The 26831-nt window shown below is 44.6% G+C and overlaps 1 protein-coding gene across 1 annotated transcript in view; it reads left to right on the top strand.

The window, feature by feature from the left end:
- Positions 1–26831, top strand: part of LOC124722205 — a 272233-nt gene that overhangs the window by 84063 nt on the left and 161339 nt on the right. Inside the window, exon 2 of the mRNA XM_047247401.1 lies at positions 6323–6535. Within this exon, the coding sequence (XP_047103357.1) occupies positions 6323–6535 (213 nt within the window). The remainder of the gene's footprint in view (positions 1–6322; positions 6536–26831) is intronic.

Below are 26831 nucleotides of genomic sequence, written 5' to 3' on the forward strand. Positions count from 1 at the left end.
TTTTATCTGTTATTACTATTATTTTGTAATTTCATGTACTGACACGTTCCATGTCCTTGGAGATTTGCTCCTCAATTTGGTCCTACGGAAGTTGACGTGTAAATAAAATAAAATAAATCAGCATCAGCCACGTCCATATGGTCCTGGTCATATTGTTGGGACCGTTTTTCTGCGACTGGGAGCGATACTGCATTTGGTACATCGACAACAAGAGTGTCACGATGAATCTACGTACAGCTTTGATGTTTTGCCTACCCTACTGACAAGGCGACACTCCAGTTGCGCAGTAATCTTAACGTGGATGACATTTGTAACTTACTTTCTAAAGCCCCTACGTGGTTAATTCCATTTCGTACTGTTTCTAAAATGTTTGACATTCACGGTTGCTGTATCTAATGCTGTAATGCAGTAAAGAATCTCCACGAACAAACTTTTAGAGGGCGCTCACAAGAGCCTGTTCCCTCTGCTCTATCAGCGGTAGCTCGTTATGAGAAATGTTCTGTTGACAGTCTGAACGGAGAGACGCGAGGAAACGGTCAAAGACGAAAACAGTCAGTAGCAGAGCCGAACCGTTCCGTGCGGGATAGTGAACAGTTGCAGCTGAGTAACTGTGAACGTTCACATGACCACTGATACCAGCATCGTCTCACAACTTACGTAGCTCGTCCAACTTGAATGGCAATTCTCCGAAAGGACCCTTCTGCCACTAGGAAGGAGTTCTAACTCACAATTCAACAAGAACCGATATTTTGATCAGATAGAATAGGCATTTTATAAGCGAGACGGAACAGTTCAAGTTCCTAGGCGTTCGGATAGATAGTAAGCTGTTGTGATAAGCCCATGTCCAGGATAGTGTTCAGAAGCTAAATGCTGCTTTATTTACCATTAGAACAGTATCTGAAATAAGTGACATTTCAACACGAAAAGTAGTCTACTTCGTATATTTTCATATGCTTATGTCGTATGGTATTATTTTTTGGGGTAATTCTTCTGATTCAAAAAGTGTATTTTTGGCTCAAAAACGGGCTGTTCGAGCTATATGTGGTGTAAGTTCGAGAACGTCTTGTCGACCCCTATTCAAAAATCTGGGAATTCTGACATTGCCCTCACAGTATATATTTTCTTTAATGTCGTTTGTTGTTAGCAATATTAGCCTATTCCCAAGAGTTAGCAGCTTTCACTCAGTTAATACTAGGCAGAAATCAAATCTGCATGTAGAATGCACTTCCTTGACTCTTGTGCAGAAAGGAGTGCAGTGTTCTGCTGCATCCATTTTCAATAAGCTACCACAAGAACTCAAAAATCTTAGCAGTAGCCCAAACGCTTTTAAGTCTAAACTGAAGAGTTTCCTCATGGCTCACTCTTTCTATTCTGTCGAGGAGCTCCTGAAGAGCTAAAAAATTAAGCAAATTCCAGTGTTACATTGTTGATTTTCTTCATTTAAACTTACGACTTGTCACCTGAATATGTTTTTTTATATTTCATTTTATCTGTTTCTAATATCGTGTTATAATTTCATGTATTGACTCGTTCCATGACCATGGAGACTTCTCCTTAATTTGGTCCCACGGAACTATAAATAAATAAATAAACAATTTGACTCGTATCAAACTCGCTCCGTTGGATGTAGGAAGCACGAGTGTGTCTCTGTGACATGGTGGTCTGCTTGGTTCACACGTTTGCACCACACTGAGCCTTCAAGCTACGAGCATTCCCTATTGCTCCCTCGTAGCTATGCTACAACGCTATCTGTTGGCGGACGACGTTGAAATCATTATCAGTACATCAACAATCCCCCGATGGCATATGTCGTCGTCGGATCAAAATTGACGTCGTCTTTCCTGGTGTACTATTTTTTTTTTCCTTGCGGTGTGATTAGGTGGTCAGATGACGCTCCAGTAAGCGCAGTAGTAACAAAACCTGTCTCACAATATAAGCATATTCCCCACTAATCGTAGTGCAGTAAACACAGTTTCTTAGTCTGACTGCATGTGGTTATCATATTATGCTCCAATGCAGACGTGCTTTCTCTCTCACTCCAGTAGGTTTTCTGATTTTGTGTTCTTTCGTGCGTACCTCTGTTCAGATGAACTTTCTTGCTTATACAGAAATCACATGTGCGTATGGCATTTTTGTCCGGAAGTCCCCTCAAGGGTAGCTGGACCGATTGGTGTAAGTCTTTTTATTTGGCTCCACTTCAGTGTCTTGCGCGCCGGTGATGATCAGATGCTGATGAGGACAACACACACACCCATTCCCCAAGCCACGAGCTGCTCACACTGGGCTACAGACATTTACACTGATGTGACAAAGGTCATGGAATAGCGTAAACCACGCATACAGATGGTGGTAGTATCGCGTACACAAGGCAGTGCATTGGCGGGCCTGTCATTTGTACTCAGGTGATTCCTGTGAAAAGGTTTGCGGCGTGATTATGGCCGCACGATGGAAATTACACTTTGAACGTGGTTGGTGGTTGGAGCTAGACCCATGGGACATTTCATTTCGAATATCGTTAGGGAATTCTATATTTGGAGATCCACAGTGTCAAGGGTATGCCGATAATACCAAATTTCAGGCAATACACAACGGACAACGCAGGGGCCGAAAGCCTTCACTTAACGACAAAGAGCAACGGCGTTTGCAAAGAGCTGTCAGGGCTAATAGACAAGCAACAATGCATGAAATAACCGCATAAATCGATGTGGCACGTTCGACGAACGAATCCATTAGGACAGTGCGGCGAAATATGACGTTAATGGGCTACGGGAGCAGGCGACCGACGCGAGTACCACCTTTGCTAACAGCACGGCATCGCCTGGGCTCGTGACCATGTCTGTTGGGCCTAGACGACTGTAAAACCGTGGCCTGGTTGGATTAGTTCCGTTTTCAGTTGGTAAGAGCTGATGGTAGGGTTCGAGTGTGTCGCAGATCTCACGAAGCCATGGATCGAGGTTGTCAACAAAGCACTGTGTAAGCTCGTGGTGGCCCTATAATGGTGTGGCATGGGTTTACATGGAATGGACTGGGTCCTTGGTTATGTTCGGCTACTTGCAGACCATTTTCAGCCATTCGTGGGCTTCATGAACCCAACTAACGATGGAATTTTTATAGATGGCAATGCGCCATGTTACCGGGCTACAATTGTTCGCGATTGGCTTGAAGAACATTCTGAAACTTTCGAGCGAATAATTCAATCACCCAGATCGCCCGATATGTACTCCATCGAACATTTATGACACATTATTGAGATATCTGTTTGTGCACAAAATTCTGGACCGGCAGTACTTTCGACATAATGGACATCTATAGGGACAGCATGTCTCAGTATGTCTGCAGGGGACTTCCAGCGAATTGTTGTGTCCATGCCAAGTCCAGTTGCCGGACTGCGCCGGGCAAAACGAGGTCCGATACGATATTAGGAGGTATATCTGTGAGAGACAGTAGAGGACATGCAAGAGCAGCTGAACGGAATGGACACTGTCTTGCAATGAGGATGTAAGGTGAACATCAACAAAAGCAATACGGGGATAATGGAATGTAGTCGAATTAAATAGTGCGATGCTGAGGGAATTAGATAAGGAAATGAGGCACTAGAAGTAGTAGATGAGTTTTGCTGTTTAGGAAGCAAAATAACTGATGATGGCTGAAGTAGAGAGGACATAAAATGTAGACTGGCCAAGACAAGGAAAGCGTTTCTGAAGAAGAGAAATTTATTAACATAGAGCATAGATTTAAGTGTTACGAAGTCTTTTCTGAAGGTATTTGTACGGAGAGCAGCCATGTACGGAAGTGAAACATGGATTATAAATAATTCAGACAAGAAGAGAATAGAAGCTTTAGAAATGTGGTGCTACAGATGAATGCAGAAGATTTGATGGTTAGATCACGCAACTAATAGGGAAGTACTGAGTAGAATTGGGGAGTAGAGGAATTTGTGGCACAACGTGACTAAAAGAAGGGATCGGTTGGTAGGAACTGAGGCCTCAAGGGATCAGAAATTTAGTATTAGGAGCCGTCGAGGGTAAAAGTCGTAGAGGAAAACCATGGGATGAATACGCTAAGCAGATTCAGAAGGATGTACGTTGCAGTAGTTACTCTCGGAGATGAAGAGGCTTGCACAGGATAGAGTGCATGGAGAGCTGCATCAAACCAGGCTCTGGACAGAAGACCACAACAACAACAATCAGCACGATATTCTACATCTACATCAACATCGATAGACCACAATGCACCTTACGGTGTGTGGCGGGGGGTAGCCCGTACCACTACTAGTCATTTCTTTCCTGTTCCACTCGCAAATAGAACGAGGAAAAAACCACTATCTATACGCCTCCGTATGAGTCTTAACTTCTCGTATTTCATCTTCGTGGTCCTCACGCGCAGTGTATGTTGGAGGTAACAGATTCGTTTTGCAGTCAGCTTCAGACACGGGTTCTCTAAATTTTCTAAGCAGTGTTCCCCGAAAAAATGTCACCTTCCCTCCAGATATTCCCACTTGAGTTCCCGAAGCTTCTCCATAACACTTACATTTATTCGAACCTGCCGGTAACAAATCTAGCAGCCGGCTTCTGAATTACCTGCATGTCATCCTATAATTCGGGCAATAAACCGAAGTCGTCCATTTGCCTTTCTTACAAGAATCCTCATGTGCTCGTTCCATTTCATATCGCTTTCCAACGTTACCCTCAGATATTTAAACAACGTTACCCTCAGATATTTAAACAACGCAACTGTGTCAAGCAGGACACTACTAATTCTGTAACCCAACAGTGCAGTTTTGTTTTTCCCACTCATCTGCATTAACTTACATATTTCTACATTTAGAGCTATCTGCCATTCATCACACAGACTAGAAAATTCATCTAATTCATCTTGTATCCTCCTACAGTCACTCAACGACAACACCTTACCGATCACCACAGTATCATCAGCAAACAGCCGCAAATTGCTGCCCACCCTGTCTGCCAAATCATTTATGTATATATAGATTATTAGGGATCCTATCACACATTCCTGGAGCACTCCTGCCAATGCCCTTGCCTCTGATGAACATTCGCCGTCGAGGGAACATACTGGATTCTATTACTTACGAAGTTCCGGCCGGCGTGGCCGAGCGGCTCCAGGCGCTACAGTCTGGAACCGCGCGACCGCTACGGTTGCAGGTTCGAATCCTGCCTCGGACATGGATGTGTGTGATGTCCTTAGGTTAGTTAGGTTTATGTAGTTCTAAGGTCTAGGGGACTGATGACCTCAGCAGTTAAATCCCATAGTGCTCAGAGCCATTTGAACCAACTTAAGAAGGCTTCAAGCCGCTCACATGTTTGGGAATCTATTCCATACGCTCGTACCCTCGTTTTCAGTCTGCAGTCGGGCACTGTGTCAAATGCTTTCCGGAAATCTAGAAATATGGAAATCGCCTGTCGCCCTTCATCCATAGTTTGCAGTATATCAGTATCGTACGAGCGATGCTTTCTAAAACCATGCTGATTCGTAGACATAATCTTCTAGGTTTCAAGGAAATTTATTCCATTCCAACTGAGTATACGTTCAAGGATTCTGCAGCAGACCGGGGTCAGGGATATTGGTCTGTAATTTTTGGGGGTTCCGATCTTCTGCCCTTCTTATACACAGGAGTTACCCGCGCTTGTTCCCAGTCGCTGGGTGAGAGATTCGCTGTAAAAGCAAGCTACGTATGGGGCCAATACAGTTAAGTACTCGTTGAAAAACCGAATTGGGATACCATCCTGACCTGATGACTTGCTTTTTTTCTACTCCTTCAGTTATTTCTGTACGCCAGGTATATTTATAACTATGTCGCCCGTACAGGGGTCTGTTCGACGATCAAACGACTGTAGGTTTTATGATTCTCCTGCGGGAACGATTTCTTAAACGTTAAATTTAGAACGTCGGCTTTCGTTTTGCTGCCCTCAGCTGCCATATGAGACTGGTCTGCAGGTGACTGGATGGAACGCTTAGACCCACTTAGCGATTTTACATAGGAGGTATCCCACAACTTTTCTCACCTCAGTGTATTATACCAGTAATATGTCGGATGTACGGTTTGCATCTACACGAAACAAAACGAAATTCCACGCTGTGGACGGCAGCCAGATATGCGTACTGTGGAGTGTGATGAAGTTGGCTTGTCATCACTTTTGAATATATTACATAAGATATGTATGTAGATTTTTTTTCTCTTTTACTAATGTCTTCTTAAGCTTGCAATAGTGAACCTGGCCTACAGCTGTTCGCCAGCCTTCTCTTCTGACCAGAGACATTGTTAGTTGGAATACATGGCATGTTTTCCTCCCTTTTGCAGGTTAATCCCTCATCACTTCCAAAATTCAACTGTAACAACGGGTCGGAGTGTGGAGCGCTGACCGGCTTCTACTCGTGTAAAAACGGCCATTGTGACGGCATGTCGAAAATGCACGAGTGTACCTACAAGGCGGATGGCCTTGTCATCGATAGCGAGCGCGACAATGCCAAGCTCAACGGCTACTTCCTCTGCAAGAAGGCCCGCTGTACCAAGGTGAGCTCTATTTAAAATAGTTGTGAACATGCTGGACTGCTCCTGCCACCTTCCCTACGCAAAGCATTATGTCTGGCTGTTCTCAAATAGGAAAGCAACACAGAACTAGCAGTTGTGAAACAAGTAGCGATTAATAATAACTATCACGCTAATACAATTGAGAGACTACACAAGAAAACGAAAAATGCGTTCAAGAGGAAAATTCTGTGAATTTAGCGAATAACAATTCCTGTAATAATAGCAACGGTGAGAAAGCAAAGTATCCTAAAATGGCCTACAACGGGCGAATATCACATAAAATGGCACAGTGGGGTCGTAAAAATGGGTTTCCGAGTCATGAACACACTAGAAAGGAAATAAAAGCATAATACACTGAAACACCAAAGAAACTGGTATATGCTTGCGTATTTAGATACAGAGACATGTAAACAGGAGAAATACCGCGCTGCGATCGGCAACGACCAAATAAGACAACAAGTGTCTGGCCCTGTTGTTAGATCGGTTACTGCTGCTACAATGGCAGATTATCGAGATTTAAGTGAGATTGAAAAGATATTTATAGTCGGCGCATAAGCTATGGGACACACCACCTCCGAAGTAGTGATCAAGTGGGAATTTTCCCTTACGATCTTAGCGAGAGTATGAGGAATCGGGTAGAACATCAAATCTCGGACATCTCTGCGGCCGGAAAAAGATCCTGCAACCTATGACGACTGAAGAGAATCGTTCAAAGTGAGAGCGGTGCACCCCTTCCGCAAATTGCTGCAGAATTCAATGTTGGGCCATCAACAAGTGTCAGCGTTGGAACCATTCAACGAAATATCATCGATATGAGCTTTCGGAGCCGAAGGCCCACTCGTGTACTCTTGATGACTGCACGATACAAAGCTTTACGCCTCGCCTGGGCCCGTCAACACCGACATTGGACTATCGATTACTGGAAAGATGTTGACTGGTCAGATGAATCTAGTTTCAAATTGTATCGAGCGGATGGGCATGTACGTTTATGGAAACAACCTTATGACTCCATGGACCCTACATGTTAGCAGGGCTGTTGAAGCTGATGGAAGCTCTGTAAGGGTGTGGGGCACGTGCACTTGGAAAGATACTGGACCCCCTGTTACGTCTAGATACTACTCTGACAGTTGACACGTAAGTAAGCATCCTGTCTGATCATCTGCATCCATTCATGTCCATTGTGCATTCCGACGGACTTGGGTAATTGCAGTAGGACAATGCGCCACCCCACACGTTCAGAATTGCTATAGAGTGGCTCTAGGAACACTCTACTGAGTTTAAACACTTCCGCTGGCCACGAAACTCCCCAGACATGAACATTGTTGAGCATATCTAGGACGCCTTGCAACGTGCTGTTCAGAAGATATCTCTACCCTCGTTCCTTTTAATGTGTGTCAGGGCGCTGATGACCTCGATGTTGAGCGCCCATAAACCCCAACACACACACACACACGATATCTCTACCCTCTCGTACCCTTACGGATTTATGGACAGCCCTGCAGGACTCACGGTGTCAGCTCCCTCCAGCACTACTTCACACATTAGTCGAGTCAATGCCACGTCGTATTGTGGCACTTCTGCGTACTCATGGGAGCACTACACGATATTATGTAGGTGTACCAAATTCTTTGGGTCTTCAGTGTATAATATGCGGCGAACGGAAAAAAAAGTTATTGATCTCGGGACAGTACAAACACAAGTGTGGAAGCTCCGATAAAGAATAAATCGGCCAAAAGGGCAGATAATTTTTCACAAGACAAAAAGTGCACACTTTTTTAATTAAACAGAAAGTGGTAAAAACATTCTCTCATATTTAAGAGTTCTACATCGAGAAAAAAAGGTCAGATATCTACACTGATGAGCCAAAACATTATGATCTACTTAAAATCGTGTTGGCGCACCTTTGGAACGCTATTCAGCTATTCAGTAGTGATTCTGCGTGGCATGGATTCGACAAATACATGATAGGTATCGAGAGGTTTGTGGTAGCAGATACCTACGCACAGGTCAGACCATTCTCGTAACTTATGGGCGGTTGGTTTGTGGGTGCGGAGCTGGCGCCCGATAGCGTTCCAGTTGGGTTTCAACAGATTCAGGTAAGCCGAATGTGATGGCCAAGACATCAACGTCAGTTCACTCTCATGATCTTCAAACCATTGCAGGAAGATTGTGGCCTTGTGACACGGACAGTTATCCTGCCGAAAGATGCCATCGCTGTTGGGGAAGACATCAAGCATGAGGGGTTACAAGTGGCCCCTAATAACGTCCACATGGTCCATAGCTGTCATGGTGCCTTCGAATACTACCACAGCTCCTATAGAAGCCCAGGTGAAGCTCGTCCATAAGATAACACTGCTCCCACCGGCCTGAATCCGTGGCGCGCTGCGTGTTTCGAGCAGCCGTTTGTCTGGATGACGGAGTATCGGATACGAAAATTGACCTGGTTTACCAATAAACGGGATTCATCAGACCAGACAACACTATTTCATTGATCAGAGGTCCAATTTCGATATTCCCGTGACCACTGTAATTATAATCGACGATGTTGTTGGATCAACATGTGAACACGTAGGGGTCATCTGCTGGGGAACATCCCGTTCAGCACTGTGCGCTTAACGGTGTGCTCCAAAATACTTTTGCCTGCGCCAGTACTGTACTCTATCGTCAGATCTGCCACAGATCGCCGTCTATCCTGCTTTAGAGAGCAGGCAAGCTTATGTCCTGTGGTGAGGTATGGACGTCCACCTTCTTTTCGCCTACTCATGGTTTCGGCATTCTTCAACCACTTTCCACACATGCTCACGACAGTAGCACGCCAAAAGTCGACCAGCTTCGCCGTTTGCGAGATGCAAGTTCCTAGGCACTGGGCCACGAGAATCTGTCTTTTGTCAAAGTCGCTTAAATCGGGGGATATCCACATTAGCGACGCTTATCGTAGCTAGAATGATTCCCCATTTGTCTCTGCTCCGCTCATACACTTCTCTTACAGCGTCACGTGCCCTAGCGCCACCAGAGAGCATAAAGTCTCTCAGTGGGCAGTGGTCATAATGGTTTGGCTCATCAGTGTATGTGAACCGTTAAAAACAGAGCTACATGGACTACCTAAATGAACGATGCTGGTTTCGACATAGCACTTATTTTGACATATTTAGAGATACACTATGACAGAGCGCTTATGGCACTTGCCCCTCTTCTTGCAGCGGTGTACCGTAGGTCACTAGAAGAGCGTAGTGTTCCAAAAGATTGGAAAAGGGCACAGGTCATCCCCGTTTTCAAGAAAGGACGTCGAACAGATGTGCAGAACTATAAACCTGTATCTCTAACGTCGATCATTTGTAGAATTTTGTAACACGTATTATGTTCGAGTATAATGACTTTCCTGGAGAATAGAAATCTACTCCGTAGGAATCAGCACGGGTTTCTAAAAAGACGATCGTGTGAAACCCAGCTCGCGCAATTCGTCCACGAGACTCAGAGGGCCATAGACACGGGTTCCCAGGTAGATGCCGTGTTTCTTGACTTCCGCAAGGCGTTTGATGCAGTTCCCCACAGTCGTTTAATGAACAAAGTAAGAGCATATGGACTATCAGACCAATTGTGTGATTGAATTGAAGAGTTCCTAGATGACAGAACGCAGCATGTCATTCTCAGTGGAGAGAAGTCTTCCGAAGTAAGAGTGATTTCAGGTGTGCCGCAGGGGAGTGTCATAGGACCGTTGCTGTTTACAATATACACTCCTGGAAATTGAAATAAGAACACCGTGAATTCATTGTCCCAGGAAGGGGAATTTTTATTGACACATTCCTGGGGTCAGATACATCACATGATCACACTGACAGAACCACAGGCACATAGACACAGGCAACAGAGCATGCAAAATGTCGGCACTAGTACAGTGTATATCCACCTTTCGCAGCAATGCAGGCTGCTATTCTCCCATGGAGACGATCGTAGAGATGCTGCATGTAGTCCTGTGGAACGGCTTGCCATGCCATTTCCACCTGGCGCCTCAGTTGGACCAGCGTTCGTGCTGGACGTGCAGACCGCGTGAGACGACGCTTCATCCAGTCCCAAACATGCTCAATGGGGTACAGATCCGGAGATCTTGCTGGCCAGGGTACTTGACTTACACCTTCTAGAGCACGTTGGGTGGCACGGGATACATGCGGACGTGCATTGTCCTGTTGGAACAGCAAGTTCCCTTGCCGGTCTAGGAATGGTAGAACGATGGGTTCGATGACGGTTTGGATGTACCGTGCACTATTCAGTGTCCCCTCGACGATCACCAGTGGTGTACGGCCAGTGTAGGAGATCGCTCCCCACACCATGATGCCGGGTGTTGGCCCTGTGTGCCTCGGTCGTATGCAGTCCTGATTGTGGCGCTCACCTGCACGGCGCCAAACACGCATACGACCATCATTGGCACCAAGGCAGAAGCGACTCTCATCGCTGAAGACGACACGTCTCCATTCGTCCCTCCATTCACGCCTGTCGCGACACCACTGGAGGCGGGCTGCACGATGTTGGGGCGTGAGCGGAAGACGGCCTAACGGTGTGCGGGACCGTAGCCCAGCTTCATGGAGACGGTTTCGAATGGTCCTCGCCGATACCCCAGGAGCAACAGTGTCCCTAATTTGCTGGGAAGTGGCGGTGCGGTCCCCTACGGCACTGCGTAGGATCCTACGGTCTTGGCGTGCATCCGTGCGTCGCTGCGGTCCGGTCCCAGGTCGACGGGCACGTGCACCTTCCGCCGACCACTGGCGACAACATCGATGTACTGTGGAGACCTCACGCCCCACGTGTTGAGCAATTCGGCGGTACGTCCACCCGACCTCCCGCATGCCCACTATATGCCCTCGCTCAAAGTCCGTCAACTGCACATACGGTTCACGTCCACGCTGTCGCGGCATGCTACCAGTGTTAAAGACTGCGATGGAGCTCCGTATGCCACAGCAAACTGGCAGACACTGACGGCGGCGGTGCACAAATGCTGCGCAGCTAGCGCCATTCGACGGCCAACACCGCGGTTCCTGGTGTGTCCGCTGTGCCGAGCGTGTGATCATTGCTTGTACAGCCCTCTCGCAGTGTCCGGAGCAAGTATGGTGGGTCTGACACACCGGTGTCAATGTGTTCTTTTTTCCATTTCCAGGAGTGTATATAAATCACCTTGTGGATAACGTCGGACGTTCACTGAGGCTTTTCGCGGATGATGCTGTAGTATATCAAAAGGTTGTAACAATGGAAAATTGTACTGAAAGGCAGGAGAAAATGCAACGAATTGATGCATGGTGCAAGGAATGGCAATTGAATCTCAATGTAGACAAGTGTAATGTGCTGCGAATACATAGAAAGAAAGATACTTTATCATTTAGCTACAATGTACCAGGTCACCAACTGGAAGCAGTTAATTCCATAAATTATTTGGGAGTAGGCATTAGGAGTGATTTAAAATGGAGTGACCATATAAAATTAATCGTCGGTAAAGCAGATGCCAGACAGATTCATCGGAAGAATGCTAAGGAAATGCAGTCCGAAAACAAAGGAAGTAGGTTACAGTACACTTGTTCGCCCACTACTTGAATACTGCTCACTGTGTGGGATCCGTACCAGATAGGGTTGATAGAAGAGATAGAGAAGATCCAACGGAGAGCAGCGCGCTTCGTTACAGGATCATTTAGTAATCGCGAAAGCGTCACGGAGATGATAGATAAACTGCAGTGGAAGACTCTGCAAGAGAGACGCTCAGTAGCTCGGTACGGGCTTTTGTTGAAGTTTCGAGAACATACCTTCACCGAGGAGTCAAGCAGTATATTGCTCCCTCCTACGTATATCTCGCGATGAGACCATGAGAATAAAATCAGAGAGATTAGAGCCCACACAGAGGCATACCGACAATCTTTCTTTCCACGAACAATACGAGACTGGAATAGAAGGGAGAACCAATAGAGATACTTAAGGTACCCTCCACCACACACCGTCAGGTGGCTTGCGGATTATCGATGTAGATGTTGCTATGCGTAGAGCAGGTCATGGTAACTGCCTCCATTTTCTTGTATGGGAACTGTGCTTCACACTGATAGGGCCCTACAGTAGTGGGATGCTACGGCACGTCTGTTTTGCAGCGCTCGGCTGTGCAGTACAAGATGTCAACAGAGTGGCAAAAGGAATCCATTCAGGTTGTGTTCAGTACAAGAGCTAGTAACTTTGCGTGCGACTTCGAAATAAAAAGAAAATCCAGGAAAAAGTTCTGGCTACTTTCCTTCATTTTTGATAGTGATATAACCGGACTATTTCACGCGCTCTACACCAATTTAAAAAATTACAGTGTTAAATTTTCCAGTTTCGTGAGATTGTCAGTACTTTCATTGTACGAGTTAGTAGAGATCTCCCGAGACGAACTGAAGAAAGCGGACATTGTTTTAAAGAAAGTAGTGTCGTCAAAAGAAAACATTTCAATTACATGTCCAATCAGGCAGCTAGTTATTTGTTGTGTGCGTGTTATTTATAGTTTGAATTGTAACTTCAATGTATACGTAGACCTGATTTTCCTGTTCTTATTTTAAAAGTACATTATTATAATCTAAAAATCAAGTTGAAAATATTTTAGACAAAAAGTAGGAAATCTGTCTAATTTCTTTACTTGTCTTATTCTTTAAAATACGCTGACGGAAATAAATCGCAAGAAAAATAATTCATGTAGAGCAATGAAATTTTGCAGGTTAATGTAAGCGCGAGGTAAGCCATTGCAAATGTGAAATGACGGTACATAAATAACCGGTGTAACTGCGACAATGTTGAATACAGACATGCAAACGTTCAGGCATTGAGTTGCACAGTTGCCGGATGTCTTTTGGTGTGATGGAGATCCATGACTGTTGCACTTACTCGGTCAAGACAGGGACGGTTAATGTTGTTTGCGGATGACGTTGGAGTTGTCCTATGATACCTAATATGTGCTTGACTGAAGACAGATCTGCTGATTGAGCAGGCCAAGAAATCATATCGACAGTCTGTAGAGCATGTTGGGAGACAACAGTGGTATGTAGGCAAGTGTTATCCTGTTGAAAATAGTAGTGCTCTCAAACGAAACCACACACCACACCATAACTCCATGGGTAGATCTTGCGCGTCTAGCACGCAGATTTATTGGTCGTAGGTCTTTAACTGGCATCCTTCTAACCAACACTGACGCCGAGGCAGAACCGGCTTTCATCACAAAACACAACAGATATCCACCTGTACGCGCCTCTGATTCCCACGTACATTTGTTGATGATGTATAGATCCGAGAGATTATGATCTCTCCATCGTTTCCACCGTCGCACAGATAAGAAGACGTAACAAGGTTGGATATTAAAACCACTTGACTGCGTCTCAGTACACTGCACAATATCCCGCCAACTGCGAGTACTATGCTAAATCATTAATGAGGTGCCTACGAGCGGTAGCCAGAGTCTCGAACCAGTCTGTATAGCTCCCAGCACTGCAGCTGGGGCAGCAGTGGGACAAACGAATGTTTACCTGTCGGCGGAAACTCGGCCCACACAGTGGTGGCCAGGCTACCCTTAGAGTTCCAACATTTCACACAGGGGGCAGACCAGACTGGACAGCATCACTGTCCAGCTTCAGACTGCCGCCAGATGGCCATTTTGAGCCCAAACACCAACCTGCCCTCCAGTGAGTTCTCGCTTGACACCACTGGAGTCGTTAATGACGGAGGTTTGAGATGAGTGGACAGGGGGTCTGGCTCGGAGTTGTGCTTGAAGTAACCGATTTGTAACAGTTCGTTGTGTCACTGTGGTGCCAGCTGCTGCTCAAATTCCTGCTGCAGATGCAGTACAATGCGCCAGAGGTATACGCCGAACACGATGGTCTGTCCTCTCGGTAGTGCCAAGTAGCCGTCAGGAACCCGATCATCTCGAACCGTACATTCTCATGACCACCGCTGCCACCAATCATGTAAAGTGGCTATATTTCTGGCAAGACTTTATGCAGTGTGGCAGAAAGAGAATGCAGCTTCTCGTAGCCCTATTACACGACTTCGTTCAACTCAATGAGGTGTTCATAATAGCATCTTTGTCGCCTTGAAGGCATTCTTGACTACCACGAATTCACTACGTCCAATCTTAAAGGTAGCTAAGCCTCACGACAGTTACGGCATGGATTTAAAGCAAACCTGATTGGCATCCTCATAGTGGTACTACTAACGCCACTCCTATGTGACTGGCGCGAAATTTTCATAGACATGGAGAAACACGCCTATCAACTTTCATTTATGTCTCACAACTCCTTGGTGTTGCGATTTTTTTTTATATTAGTGTGTATTACTTTCTCAAACTGATGGAATCTAATAGTGAGGTGCTTTTCGAGCATCTAGGCGAAATATAACAAACAATGTGAGCGAAAGAGGGTCGTCGATAAACTAGCGGGAAATTGATAGCTAAAATATGGGCTCAGTCATACATATTGCAAAAGCACTAATTTAACGCATTTCTAACGTATATGTCTTCAGTATCAGAAATATGTACACACAAGAATCTCCACTGCACTGAATAAATTCACACATGTCCAGCTATGCAAAATGAGTGATTATTGTATCATCAAAACTAAATCTACATCTACATCTACATGACTACTCTGCAATTCACATTTAAGTGCTTGGCAGAGGGTTCCTCGAACCCCAATCATACTATCTCTCTACCATTCCACTCCCGAACAGCGCGCGGGAAAAACGAACACCTAAACCTTTCTGTTCGAGCTCTGATTTCTCTTATTTTACTTTGATGATCATTCCTACCTATGTAGGTTGGGCTCAACAAAATATTTTCGCATTCGGAAGAGAAAGTTGGTGACTGAAATTTCGTAAATAGATCTCGCCACGACGAAAAACGTCTTTGCTTTAATGACTTCCATCCCAATTCGCGTATCATATCTGCCACACTCTCTCCCCTACTACGTGATAATACAAAACGAGCTGCCCTTTTTTGCACCCTTTCGATGTCCTCCGTCAATCCCACCTGGTAAGGTTGGTTGGTTGTTTGGGGAAGGAGACCAGACAGCGTGGTCATCGGTCTCATCGGATTAGGGAAGGATGGAGAAGGAAGTCGGCCGTGCTTTTTCAGAGGAACCATCCCGGCATTTGCCTGGAGTGATTTAGGGAAATCACGGAAAACCTAAATCAGGATGGCCGGACGCGGGATTGAACCGTCGTCCTCTCGAATGCGAGTCCAGTGTCTAACCACTGCGCCACCTCGCTCGGTCCACCTGGTAAGGATCCCACACCGTGCAGCAATATTCTAACAGAGGACGAACGAGTGTAGTGTAAGCTGTCTCTTTAGTGGACTTGTTGCATCTTCTAAGTGTCCTGCCAATGAAACGCAACCTTTGGCTCGCCTTCCACACAATATTATCTATGTGGTCTTTCCAACTGAAGTTGTTGGTAATTTTAACACCCAGGTACTTAGTTGAATTGACAGCCTTGAGAATTGTACTATTTATCGAGTAATCGAATTCCAACGGATTTCTTTTGGAACTCATGTGGATCACCTCACACTTTTCGTTATTTAGGGTCAACTGCCACCTGCGACACCATACAGCAATCTTTTCTAAATCGCTTTGCAACTGATACTGGTCTTCGGATGACCTTACTAGACGGTAAATTACAGCATCATCTGCGAACAACCTAAGACAACTGCTCAGATTGTCACCCAGGTCATTTATATAGACCAGCAACAGCAGAGGTCCCAGGACGCTTCCCTGGGGAACACCTGATATCACTTCAGTTTTACTCGATGATTTGCCGTCTATTACTACGAACTGCGACCTTCCTGACAGGAAATCACGAATCCAGTCGCACAACTGAGACGATACCCCATAGGCCCGCAGCTTGATTAGAAGTCGCTTGTGAGGAACGGTGTCAAAAGCTTTTCGGAAATCTAGAAATACGGAATCAACTTGAGATCCCCGGTCAATAGCGGCCATTACTTCGTGCGAATAAAGAGCTAGCTGCGATGCTCAAGAACGATGTTTTCTGAAACCATGCTGATTACGTATCAATAGATCGTTCCCTTCGAGGTGATTCATAATGTTTGAATACGGTATGTGCTCCAAAACTCTACTGCAAACCGACTTCTTAAACACTGGTGCGGCCTGCGCAATTTTCGTAGGTACAGATCCATCGGTGAGCGAGCGGTTGTATATGATTGCTAAGTAGGGAGCTATTGTATCAGCGTAATCTGAAAGGAACCTAATCGGTATACAATCTGGACCTGAATACTTGCCCGTATCAAGCGATTTGAGTTGCTTCGCAACCCCTAAGGTATCTACTTCTAAGAAACTCATGCTAGCAGCTGTTAGTGTTTCAAATTCTGGAATATTCCATTCGTCTTCCCTGGTGAAGGAATTTCGGAAAACTGCGTTCAATAACTCCGCTTTAGCGGCACAGTCGTCGGTAACAGTACCATCAGCACTGCGCAGCGAAGGTATTGACTGCGTCTTGCCGCTTGTGTACTTTACATACGACCAGAATGTCTTCGGATTTTCTACCAACTTTCGAGACAATGTTTCGTAGTGGAACCTATTAAAGGCATCTCGCATTGAAGTCCGTGCCATATTTCGCGCGTCTGTAAATTTTAGCCAATCTTCGGGATTTCACGTTCTTCTGAACTTCGCATGCTTTTTCTGTTGCCTCTGCAACAGCGTTCGGACCTGTTTTGTGTACCACGGGGGATCAGTTCCATCTCTTACCAATTTATGAGGTATGAATCTCTCAATTGCTGTTGCTACTATATCTTTGAATTTGAGCCACATCTCGTCTACATTTGCATAGTCTGTTCGGAAGGAATGGAGATTGTCTCTTAGGAAGGCTTCTAGTGACACTTTATCCGTTTTTTTAAATAAAATTATTTTGCGTTTGTTTCTGGGGGATTTGGAAGAAACGATATTGAGCCTAGCTACAACGACCTTGTGATCACTAATCCCTGTATCAGTTATGATGCTCTCTATCAGCTCTGGATTGTTTGTGGCTAAGAGGTCAAGTGTGTTTTCGCAACCATTTACAATTCGCGTGGGTTCGTGGACTAACTGCTCGAAATAATTTTCGGAGAAAGCATTTAGGACAATCTCGGAAGATATTTTCTGCCTACCACCGGTTTTGAACAAGTATTTTTGCCAACATATTGAGGGAAGGTTGAAGTCCCCACCAACTATAACCGTATGAGTGGGGTATTTATTTCTTACGAGATTCAAATTTTCTCTGAACTGTTCAGCAACTATATCATCGGAGTCTGCGAGTCGGTAGAAGGAGCCAATTATTAACTTAGTTCGGCTGTTAAGTATAACCTCCACCCATACCAATTCCCACAGAGTATCTACTTCGACTTCACTACAAGATAAACCACTACTGACAGACACAAACACTCCACCACCAATTCTGCCTAATCTATCTTTCCTGAACACCGTCTGAGACTTCGTAAAAATTTCTACAGAACTTATTTCAGGCTTTACCCAGCTTTCTGTACCTATAACAATAACAGCTTCTGTGCTTTCTATTAGCTCTTGAAGCTCAGGGGCTTTCCCAGCACAACTACAACAATTTACAACTACAATTCCGACTGTTCCTTGATCCAAGCACATCCTGTATTTGCCATGCACCCTTTGAGATTGCAGCCCACCCCGTACTTTCCCGAGGCCTTCTAACCTAAAAAACCGCCCAGTCCACGCCACACAGCCTCCGCTACCCGTGTACCCGCCAGCTGAGTGTAGTGAACTCCTGACCTATTCAGCGGAACCAGAAACCCCACCACCCTACGGCGCAAGTCAAGGAATCAGATCAGCACATACTGAGCGTATTGATTTATTTTTTATGACGTTCAGATGCTGACGGCATACATTCCAAGAAGACAACACGATTCCCAGAGAAGTGACTACGAAATTATTACTGATTTTTGTATGTTTTTATCTTTTTAACCTTTATACAATGATGGTATTACTCTGGGGACTTTCAGTGGATCAATATCTGTAAAAGTATTCAGAATAATGAAAATTATTGTATGTTCATACTTCTGATGAGGAAGCCATGTACCTTCGAAACACATTAAATAGTTCTTTTGTATTACGTGCACCTGTACCGACATTTTAGATTTTATGTCGAGTACAACCATGACCTCACATCGATTCAGGTGTAAATTAAGAGAACTGGGAGGAAGAAAGAAGATTGAACGGCTAGTAACGACTTCTAACGTTGGCGGAATAACGTGTTACTTTTAAAGAATGACGCAGAATGAACGAAAACTAGTGTCTCATAAAGTACAGAAGAGAGGAGACCGAACAATTGAAAACTAGTGGTTAGACACTGGACTCGCATTCGGGAGGACGACGGTTCAATCCCGCGTCCGGCCATCCTGATATAGGTTTTCCGTGATTTCCCTAAATCGCTCCAGGCAAATGCCGGGATGGTTCCTTTGAAAGGGCACGGCCGACTTCCTTCCCCATCCTTCCCTAATCCGATGAGACCGATGACCTCGCTGTCTGGTCTCCTTCCCCAAAAACAACCCAACCCAACTGAAAACTGCTGCTCATGCTGGATGTTAGCTTACTATCTGTCTGATTTCACTCAGTGATGGTTTTCTGAGCCATCTGTCGCACAGTTATCGAACATGGCAACATGGATCACTGCCTACTGATCATATTGCCGGTGGATTTGTTGCATAGTTTGCTTCAGACGTTTGGTGCCCAGCAGTCATTAAAATAAACATAACTTATGGCCGTCATAGGACCTGCAAAAGTATTCACTGTAGTAGATTTCGTGGCAAATACTGTAAAACTGGAAGATTCAAAGCACCAAACGCGAAATACTGCCCCAGCAATCCTGGGAGCTGAGAGCTCAATGAGAACGTTGAACTATTTACACTTGAGACGGGTGTTACGATTAATCAAGGAAAACCCTCAGTTGGGAAACGGGGCCAAAATTAGTTGGTTACTGTCGAGTTGCAATTTACAATTTCTTTATTGATTACTTCAACCATTAAAAGTCATTTCTTTATCACTTGACCAGGAACAGATCCAAAAAAGGTAGTAGGCATGAGTGGCTTTTCAAAACAATTTACTTTACAGTTAACGGACAAGCCATTTTACTTAAGACCGACTTTGATAAAACATTTGATAACAAATCAAAATTTTCCAAGTAATGAAATTAAAAACATTACTTTACCGTTAATAGCCAAGCCATTTTACTTAAAACAGACTTTGATAAAGCATTTAATAACAAAATTAAAACTTTCCAAGTAATGAAACAAAAAACCACCAATTTGCATACAATTTCCCTATCGAACATGTAGGGAGCCGACTTCTTTTAAACTTTGGCACAACAAGATATAAATTACAAGGGCTCGCTAACAGGGAGACAGAACTAGCATTATCAAAGGATGCCAAATAGATTAAAATAATCAAAGTAAAGATACAATCATTCACCTTTTACAATAACTAACAATTTTAAAGCCACGTAATTTTAAAAACCCACCAATGAAAGGCAAACTTAACCTTTTTAAACAGTGGCCAAAAAACGATCATAGTAAAATACAACAATTTAACATTTTACAATAACTAACAACTTTAATACCATGTCCTGCCACCAAAATGTCCTGGGATAGAAATAATTAACCGACTGGGTGTAAGGGCGGCCACAATTGTCTCCCGATGGATGCTTAGGCTAGAAGCTGACTAACAGACCCACAACGCCTCACATTCAGCAATCACATCGACCTCACGCGAGGCCAGGGGAGGAGGAATCAAATCAAGAACCATAATCCCTGTCCAAAAATACATTTCCTCCCATGCAGTACTAATAAGAAGCCAAAAGATCACTGTCTATAATTACACCGGCGGCAGGGACAGGAAATCCGAACGCAGGAGGCCACAATGCAGAAAAAAAGGTAATCTAAAACAATAATCACTGCCCAAAAATACACTTCCTAGCGGGCAGTACTAATAAGAAGCGGAAAAGATCACTGTCTATAAATACACCGGCGACAGGGACAGGAAACCCGAAAGCAGGAGGCCACAAGGCAGAAAAGACGCTGGTTGCACAAACCAAAATTCTTCAATTAACATGTAAACCTTCAACCAACTTAACTTGCAGTTTATCGGAGAAACAGCAGGTGAACTCCGATGCAAAGGTTCCTCACACCCGACCGTGTCCACGTCGCCAGCGTACCCAACTGGGTACAGTCACGCAGCCACGCGCTCTGTCACCGGAGCCCTCGTCTTCTCCGCACCCACAGCGACGAAATACCACTCCTCAGGTTAGGCGAGTTACTAGTCCATCATTCCCGCCTCCAGACGGAAAATTTAGACATCCGTTGCCACTCCCACCAAGTAGTGACTCGGAACCACAGCCGTGGCCCCCGGGTAATCACAGCAAGAGCTTACAGCCTTGTCCCGTAAACTCGTACCACTCGTCTCGCACCGCCAGGATAGACCACGCGGCTTCTCGGAACAACAGCCAACTCTCCACCGCCACGCCACGCCGCGGTCTACTCGTGGGACATTCTCTAATTCCCGATTTTAAAACCCGACCGACCGACTCGTCACCGCTAGGCAACCAACCGGCCATCCCCCCAAAGATCTTATTCCCTTACACAAGGCTAACAGGAAGCAACGACTCGAAGATCGATAAGACCAGACACGTCGCCAGAGGAGAATCTCAACAGAATCTACGCAGCATAACGATAAATATGAAAGAATCAATTAACGATGGAATGGAAGGACTCAGAACAATCTTTACAGCGTGATACATATATTGAGAGCCGTCACACGGCTCAACACTACTAGAACTTAACATTACCAAACCGTCTACTTCCCTGCAGAGTCGAAATTCAGCCTGAAAGGGAAACAAAGTCTAGAGTACTCAAGCGACAGGACAGATCGTGAAATCATTCCGAGAAATAAAAGGCAAAGTGAAAAGGAAACAGTCCAGATTACCATAAACTTGCCTTGAGATCGTTTCGCTACATGAAGCGAGATCGACAGAAACACAGAATGTGAAGTGTTCTAGTAACAGAGAGTCACATTTACACTGTCTGACTAAAAAAGTGAAGCACCTAGAGGACACGATCGTATTTCATTGCAACTTTGTAGCCGGCCGAAGTGGCCGTGCGGTTAAAGGCGCTGCAATCTGGAACCGCAAGACCGCTACGGTCGCAGGTTCGAATCCTGCCTCGGGCATGGATGTTTGTGATGTCCTTAGATTAGTTAGGTTTAACTAGTTCTAAGTTCTAGGGGACTAATGACCTCAGCAGTTGAGTCCCATAGTGCTCAGAGCCATTTGAACCATTTTTTTTGCAACTTTGTAAACGTACACAACATCAGCGGGTATGTAAATGATTAATACTGCAGTTCCCTGTGACAAATAGAAATGCCACCAGAATGCATTAGTGTTGTTCGTGTTTACCGTAAGGCGTGAACTACGTCAGACGCTGCGTAATCACTATGAACGACATGGAGATACTCCCTACTCGCGCGAGACAGCATTATCAGCACCTGACAAAGGTTGAAAGGGTGCCTCATTGTCGGCCTCGGTTTGGCCAGATGGTCGAATCGTGCAGTATTCAGATATGGGAATGTGAGGGCAGGCATATACGTCGTCCCCAGCCGACCACGTCTGACCACTGCAATGGACAATCGCCGTATTGTGCACCAAGCACATCGTAACATCTGGCCGGATGCTATCAGCAACATGGACAACTGAAGAATGACATCGGTTTGTGTTCAGCGATGAATTGCAGTTCTGCAGTACCACGGATGACCATCGTCGGCGAATACGGCAGCGACCTAGGGAGAGATCCCATTCTCCGAATGTTTTGGAGAGTTACAACGGTGTTACTCCTGTTGTCATGGTGTGAGGAGCCATCGGATAAGACTTCAGGTCAAGGCTGTTAGTGACTGAGGAACATTGACGACACAGCGAACGGTGCGTCACGGACTCTCAGCGTCCTCGTGTGTTGCCTCTCATGCAACAGTATCGTGGTCCCATTTTTCAAGAGCACAATGCTCGTACACATATGGCACGGGTCTCTAATAACTGTCTGCCTGATGTTGAGGTACTATCGTGGTCAGCAAGATCCGCAGGTCTGTCCCCGACCGAAAATGTGAAGCACAGTGCTGCCAGTATTCGGGATATCGAGGACTAGTTACAGCTGTTGGTCAGCTTGACTTAAGAGAGATACAAAGGCTTTAGGATACCTTTCACAACCGAAGAAGTGCATGCATCCAGGATAGAGGGGATGAGACATCATACCGATAAATGGACTCATACTGCCAAGTTCTTTGCAAATATGACTCGATTTTGTAATCGTTGAAATAACGCCAAATACCTTTTCAGTCCGTGAAATTTCATTTCGCTTCCTCCTCCATTCTGAGTGCTTCACCTTTTCACCTTTCTTTCAGGTACTATAGTTCGAAGTGCACTGCTAAGAACTGTCAGTAATTTCATGAGTTGGTTATGTATAAGCGTGTTCAGACTTTTGCTATAGACACTTGTGGTATGTTTACCGCTGTGTAGCTGAAGTGAAATTCCGAACCACTTAGACAGAATATCTACTTCGTGTAATGAATGGTAGCCGGCATTAAATCTGGATAAACACAAGATAATACACGTCAGCCGAATAATTATGTAGTAGATTTTGAGTTCAGTTACTGAAAAAACCCATTTAAATGTCTTAGAGTAATGTTCGAAAGTAACTTGAAGTGACATAAACAAAATTAAATGCTGTGGGATCGGGGAGGGGGGAAAATAGAAAACTTAGGTCTACTGGGAGGATTCTGAGTAAGCGTATTTCAGCTGGAAGCATGTTGGTTCTTGACTACTGTGCAGTTATTTGGGATTCTCATCAAGTAGGATTAGGGGAGGAGACGAACGGAATTTAGAGGCATCCTGGGACTGTGTGCAGCCGTTGAGTTATTACTAGCAGCATAACTAAGAAGTGATTGCTAAATTGATACTACGAAGTCTCAGCACTTAAGTGCAATCATACTGACTTATCACCACAATACGAAAGTGTTAGATAGGTGCTCTGAAAACTTACTAAGCTACAGTCATAAATAAGCAATATGTAAATTTTAATAAAATTGTAGGACATGCGACATTCTTTTCAACCAACGCTATCGGGGAAGTTCTAATAAGCATTATTCGTGATAGATTGTAAAACTGTTTCGCTTCTTTCGCGGGAGCGCCGTTATAAATGGGTAAATGCACTTACTGAGGCATGGCAGCATTCATTTTTCCCACATTCTATCGCAGATATGACAGGAAACTATCTTCCACCATCCACCAAACAGTGGCTTTCCGTGTATGTACCTTCTTTCTCGATGTCTTTCCCGAATGATGTCATTATGTTTGGAGATCAACATTCTGTTATGCAAGATCTCTTATAACTAATATTGAAGAACTTATAATTAGTTAAACATTCCTCTCTTATTTACTCACCCTAAAAAATAGAATGTGCTCTCAACATTTCAATACGCAATTACGCAAAAACATGTAAACGTACTTCTTATCAAATTTGTCTCCTTGCTTTTATTGATGAACTTCTTAATCTCACTACAGTTCCCAACTTTTTGTGTTTCCTTTTACTATTCGTTACTTTTTTTAACTACTCGTCACGCTAGTTGTGCTACGTGTGCATCGAAGGGCCTGATTGGGATCTATTAGTTCAGGTTCTACCCAGATAATGAAGAATTTCATATGTGACATTACAAATCATACCAAATTCATTCATAAACACGGTGAATTATATCATGTGGTACCACAGTCAACTGCTACGAAAATCATTATTATTGTTACCAATTTTCGCTACAACCAATCATCATGAGATACGTGAATATTTGCAATTACAGTTTCAGTGTGGACACGTACATGACATTCTGTCTCACTAGACATTATGTCAAAGCACGAAATGGACAGCAGAACTCAGCATATAGAGTTTAAATATTGTTCAGAAGATCTAATATGTCAATAATACAACTTTTTTATTCAAGTATGTTGTCCAACTTGGGTTTTTGATGTTGTGTAGAATGAGATGGAACTTATCCTCATAGATACTGTAGTTGAAAAACTTGATGAACCTTATGACGTTAAGATAATAAACCGAGCGAGGTGGCGCAGTGGTTAGCACATTGGACTCGCATTCGGGAGGCCGACGGTTCAATGCCGCGTCGGGCCATCCTGATTTAGGTTTTCCGTGATTTTCCTAAATCACTCCAGGCAAATGCCGGGATGGTTCCTTTGAACACGGCACGGCCGACTTCCTTCCCTGTCCTTCCCTAATCCGATGAGACCGATGACCGCGCTGTTTGGTCTCTTCCCCCAAACAACCCAAACCAACCCAAGATAATAAAGACTTTTCACAGCGGCGTACGGTGGTACAAATGGGGCACCAACTACTGAAAAGAATTTCAATTATATTTTAAGTTTTTGTTTTCACTACACTTCTTCTTCTTCTTCCTAGCGCCGTCCCATTGTAACACGCTATTTGTTGCGATATAACGCTTCCCGTGGATTTAGACTTCTTGATCTAACATCTGCATTTATAACGTCCAGCCATTGTATTTTTGGACTTCCACACTGTTTCTGGCCTTCTACAGAAGGATGATGGGCTGAGCTGATTTGTGAGTTGAACCATGCTGGTACCATGTGTCCATACCAACGAAGTTCTCATTCTTGCTTCTTATCATTGACTCTAGCCACTCCAGTTAGTCGTCGATTCGTTCTGTTGTTAATATGGTTGAGCAGAGAAATGCTTAATGATCTTATCAGTATTGGCATTTACATGAGATGCGAAGAATCCTCAGAAGTTCTAGATGCGATCAGCACTCGGTACCGTATGGTGCAACATGATTTTAGGCGGATAGGCATATGACACTGAGCACTATGGGACTTAACATCTGAAGTCATCAGTCCCGTAGAACTTAGAACTACTTAAAACTAACTAACCTAAGGACATCACACACATCCATGCCCGAGGCAGGATTCGAACCTGCGACCGTAGCGGTCGCGCAGTTCCGGACTGATGCGCCTAGAACCGCAGATAGGCATATTCTTATCGCAAGGAACGCCAGGTAGGCGGAGATCGCTTTGATTCTTGCTCGCACATCCTCACTGACATAGCCGTCACTCTATAATCGAGAACCTGGGTGTCGAAATGTATGCTCCCTGCTGAGAAGAGTGCTATTAATTCGTATATTTCCAGGAGGTGGAATCGTTTCGAAGTACTCCATTTTGTGGATGTTTAAACAGTGGCCAAACCTATGCAGACCATCATGCTATGTTTAGACTTGTGTTTCAAGGTATTTGCTGGTATCCGCCGCAAGCATCACATCATCAGTGTACAGCATTTTCTATGGTACATATTATATGTTCAAGAAAACAGTAAATTGCCTAGTTTGAGGCGATTCCTTTCTTCTTTTCCTCCACACCAGAGACAAGGGAAATTCGTTGGCTTTCTTGAGACTTGCCTAGGTGCGATGTACAAAGACGGCAACGCGTTTTCGCACTGTTTTCAGAACCAAGGCTTTTAATTGTTGTCGAGGTTATAGCCCGAGGAAATTACCAAAATCTCCTTGAAAGTCTTCTGTCAAAAAAAATCGTTCAAATGGCTCTGAGCACTATGGGACTTAACTTCTGAGGTCATCAGTCCCCTAGAACTTAGAACTACTTAAACCTAACTAACCTAAGGACATCACACACATCCATGCCCGAGGCAGGATTCGAACCTGCGACCGTAGCGGTCACGCGGTTCCAGACTGCAGCGCCTAGAACCGCACGGCCACACCGGCCGGCCGAAAGTCCTCTGTCCTCAAGGCACTGAGGCCGTAAGCATCCTGTGCTTTCTCTCCAGTCCCTCTGTTTGGCTTAGCGTGTTTCGTTGTAAAAACAACGACAAATATCGCTGAAATTAATTTGGGGAATAAAAAAAATAACAAAAGTGTTTTGCATCAAGGCAGACTCACAGTTCCCATATTGTTGTTTTTGTATGCAAACACGGACCAAATGGAAGAATTCGAGAATAAAATTAGTGTTTCGTTGTGTAGTGGGGGTCGGAGGTAGGCGGAGATCGCCTGCACCATAACATTTTTGCTCCGGACTTAGCGTCCAGCGAGGGCCGTTATTTCTTGGCAAGAGGACACTCTTGTTCCAGGCTTCGATGACTACTGACGTTCCTACAAGAACATGTGTTAATTCGCGTTGAAATTTGTGTTACCTCGCGTACAAACCTGAAAGCATC

Source organism: Schistocerca piceifrons, chromosome X (genome assembly GCF_021461385.2).
Source record: "Schistocerca piceifrons isolate TAMUIC-IGC-003096 chromosome X, iqSchPice1.1, whole genome shotgun sequence".
Taxonomy (NCBI): domain Eukaryota; kingdom Metazoa; phylum Arthropoda; class Insecta; order Orthoptera; family Acrididae; genus Schistocerca; species Schistocerca piceifrons.